At 41.5% G+C, this 12,255-nt stretch overlaps 1 protein-coding gene across 11 annotated transcripts in view; it reads left to right on the top strand.

The window, feature by feature from the left end:
• Window positions 1-12,255, top strand: part of STAC (SH3 and cysteine rich domain) — a 147,348-nt gene that overhangs the window by 24,821 nt on the left and 110,272 nt on the right. For 5 of the 11 annotated variants that reach the window (XM_044383281.3, XM_057315907.1, XM_044383279.3 and 2 more), the window contains exon 2: window positions 7,047-7,202. The exons of the other annotated variants lie outside the window; for them this stretch is intronic. In XM_044383281.3, the coding sequence (XP_044239216.1) occupies window positions 7,047-7,202 (156 nt within the window). The remainder of the gene's footprint in view (window positions 1-7,046; window positions 7,203-12,255) is intronic. 11 annotated transcript variants of the gene reach the window in all.

Below are 12,255 nucleotides of genomic sequence, written 5' to 3'. Positions count from 1 at the left end.
TTGGTCCCCCCTTTATGGGGGGGAATATTCCAAGAGTCCCAGCGAATACCTGGAACTGTGGGGAATACCAAACCCTTTATATGCTATGTTTTTTCCTAGACATACATATCTATGACAAGATTTAATTTACAGAGTGGGCATGGTGAGAGAGGAATAATAATAACTAATGATAAAATAGAATAGCTATAGCAATTTATCATAATAAAAGTTATGTGGATGTGGTCTGTCTCTCTCAGATTTTCTTATTGTCCTGTACTCACCCTTCTTCATGTGATGACATGAGATGATAAAATGCCTACACAGTGAGATGAAGTGAGAATGACGTAGGCAATGTGACTCAGTGTTAGGCTACGTTGACCTGATGATGGTCTGTCAGTAGGAGGAACATCTGCTTCCAGACCTCAGGGAGCTGAAACCTTGGAAAGTACAACTGTGACAGGGGGACTACTGTACAGCCATAATATTTGAATTTTTTTAAGGTCATCTATTGTTTATTTTTTGACTGTTAAATAGAAAAGCACGGACAGTTTTTCGAGGGTCTCATTGGGCTTTAGGAGGTCCTGGTTCCAGGGGAGCAGCTCTCACAAGTCCTTTCCTTCTTTAACCCCAAATGCAAGCCCGTCCAGCCACACATTCTCCCTTCTGGCTTCTCTCCATTCTGATCTGAGCTTCCTGTCCCTGACCTACTGTGCTGCTCTCTAAGTCTCGGCCTTCCACTGTGTCCTCCAAAATCTGCAAGCATGGGGACCATACTTCTACTGTAAGGGCTTCATATTTCCTCCATCTGGTGGCTCCCTGAGGCCAGACTTGCCCCAAGACACACAGCTCCTGGCAGCCCTCTCACGGGAGGTTGCTCCTGGCACCGTACCCCGGACTTCATGGTCAGAAGGTGAAGAAGGGTCCCGCAGACACCTGGGGCTGCCTCTTGGTGGTTAGTCCACCCTCAGATGTAAAGCTGCTTGCTGTTCAAAGCCTTACGTCATCTAGCCCCTGCATCCTCTCTGCCTCAGATTTAGCTAATTCCTCAGCCACAATCACTCCTGCAATTATGAACCACATCTGGTTTCTGGAATCTATCATGTGTTTCTTGTTTCTGTATCTTTGCCCTTGCTTTTCCTTCTGACCAGAAGACTCCTCCATTTCTCCCACAGCCCCTCTCCCTACTCAACTGCTTACACTGCTTCCCTGCACGCACACTCTGAGATGGAGAGTCACCTGCAGTGAGTTTCCTGAGAGGTGCTCTTGAGGACAGCCCCTGGAAGAGACCTGGAAAGCAGGAGGAAGGCGATGTTCACCTTCATTGCAGTGACAACAAAGGCCTCAGCCGGCTCCTTGGGGAGCTCTGAAGCTAGGGTGGCCCATCAGGTTGTTCCGAATTGAGCAAAGAGTGTGGGGCCTCTACCTTCACATCTATCAACCATGCCGCAGGAGAGAAGGAAGGCCCCTAGATGAGGTAGATCTCTTCCCCGAGGGCCTGCCACCAGCCATGTCCCAACAGCAGGGGGATGAGGCAGTTAACCAGGCTGGGCACCACAGCTGCTCATTAGACCAGGGGTCCACACATGACAACCCATAAGCCAGATCCAGCCCACTGCTGTTTGTGTAAGTAAAACGTTATTGGAACACATCCATGCTCATTCATTTACATGTTGTCTGTGGTCACTTCACGCTGTACCACCAAGTAGCTGTGGCAGATACCATATGGCCCCCAGAGCCTAAAGTGGTTATTAAATGGCTCTTGACAGAAGAAGTTTACCAACCCCTGCTCTTTACCTTACGTAGCACCCTGTAACTAGTGCCTGGAAAAGGAATTTTGGTTGAATGACAAATGAATTCACAGATGGATGAGTGAATCAGGTGGACTTGAGTTCGATTCTTGGCTGTGCCATTCAAAAGCTGTGACCTTAGGCCTGTTGTTTAACCTAAGTCTCAAGTTTCTCATCAAGAACATGAGATTGATATCACTTCCTTTTCAGGGTTGTGGTGAACACCAAGTAAGAAAGCTTAGGTGGATTACCAGCGCAGTACCTGGTATTGACTCTGTGTTCACTTAAGTGAGTGCCGTCGGTCTATTCAAAAAGTAATATGACATTTTTAAAAAGCCTGGAATCCTCCTTGGGTACAGTAGATGTTAATGTGTTTGTTTTATTTAAAAAAATGAAATGAAATGAAATAATAAAATAAAATAAATAAAATAAAATAAACATCTTAGCACCTACCAGAAATGCAGGACCTTTTCTGCTACATAAATGTGACAGATAGTCCTGATGATTCTCAGAGGTATCACGCTTTTGTATCTGGCCCAGATTATAATTAATTGGAGCAAACCAGAACCCAGAAATGAAAAGGGATGTAATTTGGAGGTGACAACTCATAAGTCGTAGCTGTTCCGAATTCCATTTCATTAGCAAGTATAGCCATGCTGCAGGCCAGCCCCAGGAGACTGTCCCCATGACGAGATTTCTAGAGGAGACAGTCCCTAAACATTTGATGGGGCTTTTACTGCCTTTGTATGAGCAACCTTGTTAATACCATTGTATTTAGGTGAAGTAGCAGCACTAGCTGCTATGAACCACCAAAGCTTAATGGCATACCATAAAGAATAACTCTATTCTCGCTCATGCACAAGTCCAAAGTGGGTGTATTTGTTTCTATTGCTGCAAAACAAAATACCACAAATTTAGCAGCCTGAAACAACACATATTTATTATCTCCCATGTTCTGTGGGTCAGAAGTCTGGATACAGGTTAGTGGGCTCCCTTGCGTAGCATCTGACCAGGACAAAACTGAGGTGTCAGCCAGCTCTTCAGTCTCATCTGAGGCCCGGGGTCCTCTTCCAAGCCCTCTGGTTGTAGGAAGATTTCAGTTCCTTGCAGGTGTATGGCTGAGACCCCATTTTCTTGGGGCCAGGGGCTTCCCAAGGTCAGTAGGATGGCCTCCCTCAGTCTGCTAGGATGGAGTTTTAGATAACATAGTAATCCTGGGAGTGATGGCCCCATCACCTTTCTCATATAATGTGTCCTAGCCAAGGCAGTGCCTCATCATATTCTCAGGCCTTGCCACACCCCAGGGGAGGGGTTATGTACTTCCCCGCTAAGGTCTTGCCTTCTTCTTCTGCGTCTCTCCTACTTCCCATCATTCTCTACCAGGGGTCTCTGTCTGTTTGGGAGACCCTGTTGATTGCCTACTCCATGGTCATTTACTCCTCTTTCACCTTTCTAATTAAATGCTAATGTTGCTCTAGTATTGACCCTTCTCTGCAAAGCCCCATTCTTCAGGAAACACTCTGCTCAGTGCAGGTACCAAGGAGGTAAATCCTGATTGATCTAAGCCAGTCGTGGCAGTTTCATTCTCTTTGCCAGTGTTTGGTGTAGGAGGGAGTGTGTCACCATTCTGGCCAACAAGAGGAGGGAAGACTGATGATGAGCTGCTGGAAAAGGTTCTCCAGGTAGGCAGAACCGATAGAAGGGAAGATGCTAATACTCTTCTGCTGCTCAAGATTTGCAAACAGGCAGCCATTTTTTGACTATGAAGGAAGCCAACTTTAAGGCTGGGATGAGGAAGGCAAAGTAAAATGATGAAAAGAACTTGAGTTCTTTGTGATGTCATTCTACTGCTGAATTAGCCATCCTTAGTGTCTCCCTGCAAGCCAGGTTCAATCTGCGTTTCCTAATACCTGCAGCTGTAGGAATGTGTGTGTGTGTGTGTGTGTGTGTGTATGTGTGTGTGTGTGTGTGTGTGTGTTAATCTTAAATTGTGGCACCTACCCTAGATCACAGTGAATCAGTGCAAAATACTGTATTTCCTTTACTTAATATGCTATAGTTGGAAATATTAATAACTATTGTGATGATGATGATGACAGGTCCCTCTGTCCAGGGAATGATGTCAAAGTCACCAACAAGAAATTTGCAAAATCCATTGCCACTGATTTTACTGAATGGCATCTAGAGAATATAAATATAGATTTGGCCTATTTCCTGCAGTCTTCCAGATTCAGTGCTCCCCAGTTTGAAAACCCAGACCAAGTGTGCCAAGACAGACATTGGAGGAGCTGTTAATGATTTGATATTTAGATCCTGATGGAATGCCTCCTTCCAGTCCAGATCCTGGAAGCACAGTGGTCCAAATTGGAATTTATTTGGTTTATGCATATTAAGGTTGTAAGGAGGTAAATAGAATTCATGCTCAGGCTCTATTAGCATTGGGCCAATGGTGTTGATTTTTCCAATATAAAATGCATTCTAAGTGTTGTAGTATTTTGATTTTGGGTTTTTGTTTTGTTTTGTTTATTTGTTTTGTTTTGGTTTGGTTTTGCTTTTGTTTTTGCCATAAACCTATGCATCCCAGCAGTATGGATGATATGAACCAAGTAGCCCAAGTCAAGCAAACTCTTGGGGGATTGTGTCCATCAAAGATTCAATTGGCTTATAGTGCTGAGAGCAATTCATCTGCTTCTGCACAGTGACTGTGACTTGAAAAGCATCTTATATACACTCAGTTCATTCAGGTGCATCTGGAAGAAGAAACAGAGAAGGCAAGTCACACATTAAATTATCAAGGTAAAATACTCCAGATAAATAGCTCCATAAAGCCAAATAGAATGAACATTCAGCTGGCAGAATATGGAGAGAAGCGTCAGCCTTACATTTATATTTTATATAAATCCAGTAAACAGATGAGGCAAAACTAGGGCATTTGGAAAAAAAAAAAAGATTTGCTCATTCTCGTAGAGTCCTATTGCTTGGGATAGATTAGCAGTAAATCTCTAAAAAGAATGGAATTTTTCTTTTCAAGGTGTATGGAAATGAGAATTGAGGGTAAAGATCATCTGGGGTGGTCTATTTATAGCGAGAGTGATTTGCTGAGGGTATTTGTCATTCATTCAGGAGGACAGCCAGCTGTGAACCATGGCAGGCATTGGTAGTAAAAGCCAGCTCTTGGGGAAAAAAAGAAAAAAAATCTTTCCATTCTTGAAAAGCATTAAAAAGGGATGTTATCAAGTCAAAGGCAGGCGAGACAGCCAGTGAGGGAATGAGAAAATTTAAGGCACTTTCTGTATATAGGCGTGCACGCACTATCGATGGAGACTTACTGGTCTGTGTTTATCAGTGCACGAATGTGAAGATACGTGTTCAATGGATTATGAGTCTCTGTATTGCATGCGTCTATGAATGTAAGTAAATAATGGCTCATATTTATTAGGTTGATACTTTGTCCCAGACTCTGTGCTAAGAGCTTAATGGAGATTATGTCTGAATTATCCCCACAGCCTGTGTTTTCCATTCACGAAGAGGTTAACGAAGCTATTAGGAATGGAAACCAAAATGCAGACCCCGGCAGCTTGACCGTTTCAGGGCAGTCCACTCCCCAGAGCCCCTCTCACTGATTCCATTACCGTGCTGCCTAGCAGCCTTGTTTATGTGTGTGTTTGTATGTTTTTTGTTTGTTTCAGAGAAAATCTTGGAGGGAGGCAGTTCTGTCTATTGTCTGCAGTAAAATACAATCAGTGCATTTCTCAGACTGAGGCAATTGACCAAACAAATAAATAACACCCATCTTTTTGGTCACATATCAATGGGCTCAGCCACAGAATGAGTTGAAAATCTAAAATCTCAGGATGTGTGTTTGTAGTTCCAGACTGATATCTGTCCTCATCTTCAAGCATATTTTATAACGTGTCCAGCTCATTCCGGAGCCTTGCCAGCTGGCCTCTGGCTCATCAGAACAGTTTGGGGTGATGTTTGGGACTATAAATTTTGGGAATTTGAACTCTCTGATTACCACATCTTCACATGGGAATCTAATAGTTATCTCAAAATTAACCCAGCAAAAATATTTGCCCTGTACTATCCCCCCTCCCCCTCAGATGTGCTTCTGCCCACTCTCTGTCAACTCAGTAAATGCCACTCCTCAAATGGCGACAGCTCAGGACAAAACCTTATCTGTATCTTTTTCTTCTCCTGTCCTTCCCTCAGTCTGTTCTGGTCACTGATACTCAAGCTCCTCAGCGTTCCTCAAACACACACAACGTATTCCCATCTCAGGTTGAGAGGATGCCAGGAGCAAAGGGTGCTGATGGGGGATGTTTTAAGGGGCTTTTAAAGAAATGTCCAGGAAAGGCAGGCAAGGGATGCCTGGGTGGCTCAGTCAGTTAAGCGTCTGCCTTCGGGTCATGGTCCTGGGATCCTGGAATGGAACCCCACGGCGGGCTCCCTGCTCAGCAAGGAGTCTGCTTCTCCCTTTCCCTCTGCCCCTCTCCCCTGCTTGTTCTCCTCCTCTCATTTGCTCTCTCTCTCTCAAGTAAATAAATAAAATCTTAAAAAAAGGGGGGGGCAGTATTTGGCCAACAGAGTTTTACCCCCATTGTAGGAAGTGAGACCATGGCAACTAAGCCCAGGAGAGAGTGTGCTCCAGGGTGAGGTCTTCAGAGGTCCATATATCTTCATGAGGCCAAGGGATGCGGGCTTTACAGGCAACCCACACCATGCTTATGCACGGGAAGGCATAAGCATGGGCTTTGCAGTCTTGAGGGACCTGGGTTTGATTCTTTGACTCTGCTGCTTGCCATCAGTAGACACTTGGCCTTTCTGAGCCTCAGTCTCTTCATATTTCAAAGTTTTGCAGTGATTTGCTTTCCTGTGGTAATATTTTGGGTTTGCCAAAAATCTGCATTAATCTTGGGAGTATGGCATATACACGCTGTACCAGTTAAAGATATCAGCTGGATGAGTTAAAGATAATTTTGGTTAAAAGTGACACAAAAAAAAAAAAGCCAGACTTACAATGATAAACAGCTATGGGTTTGTTTTTCTCACATTGCAAGAAATCTAGAGATAGGAAGTTGCTGGCCTTGGCCCAGCTACTCAGCAAAGCCATCAGGATTTTCCTCTTCTCTGCTCTTTCACCATGGCCTGTTGCTTATGTCCTCTTGTTTAGGGTCCTGAGAGGGCAATATGGTGCTGTAACTTTAGACATCATGTCTGTGTAAGATGAGAAGGAAAGAGAGAAAGACAGGGCCAAACAAGTCTTCCCTCTTTTATCAGGAGAAGAACGCTCAGGAGACATCTGTACCGGATGTACATTTCCTTGGCCGGAACCATGTCACGGCCATTTCCAGCTGTAAGGAAGGCTGGGCACACTGCTGTTCCACGCCAAATGGAGATTTTGTAAGAAAAAGAGAAGCAGAAACCGGAAGTTGGGTATGTAGTTAACAGTGTCTTCCACCTAAAAGTCCTACAAGGAAAAAAGACTGAAAACTGCTTTGGGAGAGGTACAAAGTTGATTGAGACCTAATCCAATGTATAAGGAATTTAAAAATCTTGTGGTAAGGAGACATAAAAAGAGAGTGGATTATAATGTCTACATGTTCAAATAAGAACTGTACTTGGAATACAAGCATTATGTTATAGTAGACCAAAGAAGAAATTAGTTCTTGTTGGAACAATGAAGAATCTTCATTGATCTGAGCAACAATGATCTTTGAGTACTTCCTGTGTACCAGGCATGTCAACATTAATTGCTAACATCTCCCCAGTGAACAAGGCAGAAAGCCTGCCTGCATTTGTGGAGTTCACATTTTAAGAAGGACATAGACAACAAACAAATAAATAATTCCAACTGTGACAATCCTGACATAGCAGGTGGCTTTCTGAAAGGGGGAGAAGGTGTTCCCAGGCAGAGGAACAGCATTAGCAAAGCTCAGAGGCAGGAAAGTGCACCCTTGCTAGTCACTTCTGGCTGAAATATAGTGTGAGGATGGAGGGGCATGGTAAAACTGGGCTGTCTGCAAATGTCCAGCTTGGTCAGAGTGAGCAGAACTGACTCCTGGCTTCACCACTTACTTGTACCATGTCCTGTCCCACTCTGACCCTCAGTATCAACATCTATAAATTGGAATAGTAATCTGTCATAAAGTTGTAGAGTGAGTTTAATAGAAGTGTTCATGTAATGTCTGCCACACAGTAACTTCTCCGTGAATGAAATCTGGTTACCAGCAATAGTGCTCTGTTCATTGTTCTTCTTCCTTTGGAAAACTGCTAAGTTAGCCATCCCCCCAGAAGCCACCCTTTTCCCAGTTCATAGAACATTTTCAGTTACATGTAATGATATAAGACTGCACAGTAAATGGAAAAAACTAACTCATGCTGATTAAAAGAGCCATTTGGACTAACTCTCTTATTCATTCTTTCATTCAGGACCTTTTAGCCCCTGTAATATTCCACTTATTACTCTAGACAAGCACTGCCCAATGAAAATATAGAGGTACATATAAAAGTTTAAGTTTTCCTGTTGCCCCATTAATACAAGTTTTAAAAAAGCAGGTGAAATTAATTTTAATATATTTTTACTAAACCCAATATATCCAAAATACTATCATTACAATATGTAATGGATATAAAAAATTAATACTGAGATGTTTAACATTTTTTTCCTTTGCACCCAATCCCCCAAATCAGGGTGTATTTTAATGCAGCACATCTCAGTTCAAACCAACTACATTCTGAGCACCCCACAGCTTTGTGTTGCAGTTGGTTCCATATTGGGCAGCACAGCTCTGTCCACCAGAATGAACGAAACAGACAAAATACTGCTCTTGAGGACTTTACATTCCAGTGAGAATAGCCAGCCTTGCCTCTCTAGAATTTGTTTAAAGAACTTATTTTTTTCATTTGAGAGAAAGAGATAGCAGAGTGAGAGAGAGAGAGCACGAGGCGGGTGAGGGGCAGAGGGAGAAGCAGACTCCCTGCAGAGCAGGGAACCCTATGCAGGGCTCGATCCCAGGATCCTGAGATCATGACCCAAGCTGAAGGCAGATGCTTAACCAACTGAGCCACCCAGGCTCCCCTGTATTTTTTTATTAATTGGGGTGCAGACTTTATGTGAGGATTTTGGTATGGTGACACCAAAACTACACAACAGAAAACCTGTTCTTCATCTCCTACTATTTCCAGCCGAGTAACCTGCTCAATTTTCATTAAAATTCTAAGTATTGATCCACTATTTCACTATTAGACATTTATAGCTCTATTGTACAAACAGAAACCCCCAACCTCTTGCCAGACGCCCTGCAATTAATACCAGACATAAGCCACACTAACCTTCTCTATTTTGGTTAGCTAGTTGTCCTGCTCAGTTGTGTAACTACAACCCTCAAATCTCATTGGCTTATCCTCACAAATGTTTACTTCTCACTCACATCAAAGAACAATGTCAAGTACGTGCCAGAAATTGTTAATGTCATAAAACCCACCAATATTGTCTCATATGGTTTATGATGACTGGGTCTGTTTAAGAAATTTTCCCTACCCAGGTGCCAAGATACTCTCCTACATCTTCATTTGTTAGCTTTCTTCTTCCACATTTAGATTTTTAATTCAACTGTGAATGTGTGTGTGGTATGAGGAGAGGAAGAAACCAAATTTGTCTTTCTCTGTGTAGTGCTAATGTTTTTCTGACAAACCGTTGTAACACTCACACGGTTCTACACACGCCCACAACCTGTTTCGGGGTTCTATGTATAATTTGAGTCCTTTGCTTTATATAGTTATACATAAATATCACATATCTTTTTATTCCTGTGACTTTGTAGTATGTCTTCAAATCTGGTTGGGATATCACCATCTTTACTCTCCTTTTTTAATAGTTCCTTTACTCTTTATTCTGGTCTTTTAGTCTGTAGGGTAGTTTTTATACTCATATGTTAATTTGCTCAAAATATCCTATTGAAATTATATTGAATGTTTACAGTAACTTGGAGAGAATTAACAGTAAAAAATAATAGGTCATACCATCCATGAACATGGAATACCTTTCTATTTATTCAGGTCTTTTTATGTGTCCTTTAATAGAACACTTAAAATTGCCTACAGAAAAGTATCCTTGCTGCTGTCAGCCCTTCTCTTGAGTTCCTTATATCGACTCATATTTTTATATTCAGTGTTTCCACATCTCTCATTGGTTCTCTATGACAGCTTGCCTATTCCTGCATCACATTTTTACATTGTCCCTTAATCCTTTAGGAGACTCCTCCACACAGGGCACTTCTTTTATACCAAGAGCTGCCATATAGTCTACACATAGAGGGGAAGCCAGGGAGGAGTTTGGGCAAGTCTTTTTCCTTGAGGTTACTCCAGGGCCCCTAACTGGCCCCCAAGCTGGCATTGCTTCTTCAGTCTCTGCATGGATAAGAGTGTGGGGACAATGAGCTTCCTGAAGCCATGTAGGAGAGGAAAAGGGCCTAACAAAAAGTGTTTCCTTTATGTGTCCCATGGTGTTCAATTCTCTTCCAAGTTTAAGCTATTTTTTTCAATACAATGAAACCCAAAGACCTACTGGTTTCTCTATTTTCCTATGTTGGGGGAGCCTTCTACCTCCTTCCTGTGTATGTGGCATATCCAGGGGTTGATTCAGGAGAATCAGGTAGCACAGTCTCCGTTTAGTCTTCATTTGGTGAGATATAGTATATTTTAGGCACACACATAGACACACAGTGATACACACGTACACACTCACAAAAATTTTCTATTGTTTGCTTTACTGTTTGTAGCCAGAATTTTTCAGAACAATGTAAGTAATGGTCTGTTCCTAGAATAAGCCCTCTTTGACCACAAGATATAATCCTTTCAACACATAGATTTATTAGACTTGCTCAAATTGTGTTTAGAATGTCCCCCTCTTGGGGCGCCTGGGTGGCGCAGTTGTTAAGCATCTGCCTTTGGCTCAGGGTGGGATCCCAGCATTCTGGGATCGAGCCCCACATCGGGCTCCTCCGGTAGGAGCCTGCTTCTTCCTCTCCCACTCCCCCTGCTTGTGTTCCCTCTCTCGCTGGCTGTCTCTCTATGTCAAATTAATAAATAAAATCTTAAAAAAAAAAAAAAGAAGAATGTCCCCCTCTGTATTCAGAAATGAAATTAGTATGTAGAATGTGGATATTTGTACACTTTGGGGACCATTTTCCTCATAAAGTTCTAGCAATGGTATTTATAATACAGTGAAGAAAGAACAAATTAGAAAGTCACCCATTTGTATCTATGCTATGATATAGCTTATAAAGTATAGAATTTATTTGTTCCTTAAGTTTGGGGGGAAACTTGGCCAGAGAACACTGGATCCAACCACATTTTTGCAGTTGATTATTTAGAAATCATTTCCCATATTTCCTATGGCAATTGAGCTAATTCATTATGCTGCCATTTCTAAATCATTCTTAGCAATTTATATTTTCTTGGAAGTTATCTTTTTAAATTTAACGAAATGTTCAAGGATATTATTAGTAAAGGATTGCAAATCGCTTGAGTTTGTCATTATGCCTCCTTTCTCATTCTCCATTTTGTGTGTTTAGTAGAGATATTTTCTTTTCCTCTTGATTAGACTAAATATTTTCTTTTTTCATATTTTTCGATAAACTAGGTCTTGATCTATTCTCTGGTTTTTCTTTAACTTCTGCTTTTATCTATTAAACACTGTCTTGTTCCTTTTATTTTTTAAGTTACATTCTTAGTTTGCTAATTTTCACTATTTCATTTGTAACAATGAAATCTTTTATGGCTTTGAAGTCACTGCTAAATATAACTGTGATTATACCCCCTAAATTTTTATAATTATTAATTTCATCACTATTTTCTGAATACTCTAAAACAGAAGCAGGTGTGTATGCACCTGCAACCTGATGAGATGGTGGTAGGGATTCATTTCCAAATGTTTGGGTGCTTTTCTGCTGTTATTTATTTACCTTCTGGTTATTAAATGCTTTTCCTATAGCTCTGTGTTCATTGTCTATGCCCTGTCTAGTTATCTATATTGAGCTCATTGAGGATTCCTTTGTGGTTGCTTATAAGATAATATTTGTGTTTCGTGGGCCCTCGAAAAGAAAATGTATTTACTAACATGTAGAGAACTTAATACTCTCAATTAAATCAACATTACACATTTAACTGTTCAGAAATTTTATGCTTTCTTTTACAATGTTACATTTATCATGGATTGAAGAAAATCAGGTGTTTACTGAATCATGTCATTCTATTTCTTTTTACAATTTAAAAGTTTTATATATTCTAATGTCATATTTTTTGGTGCAAAACAGCTCACAACTGTTTATACTTCATTATGGATTTCACCAGTCACCAGTAACTTCCCATTCTGTCCCACTAACTTTTTTAAACTTAAATTCTCCTCTGTAAGACAAACCGCAAGAGACTCTTAATCATAAGAAACAAACTGAGGGTTGCTGGGGGAGGGGTGTGGGAAGATGGG

This window comes from Ursus arctos, unplaced genomic scaffold, assembly GCF_023065955.2.
Source record: "Ursus arctos isolate Adak ecotype North America unplaced genomic scaffold, UrsArc2.0 scaffold_20, whole genome shotgun sequence".
Classification (NCBI taxonomy): Eukaryota; Metazoa; Chordata; class Mammalia; order Carnivora; family Ursidae; genus Ursus; species Ursus arctos.
This window is presented reverse-complemented; position numbering and strand designations above follow the sequence as displayed.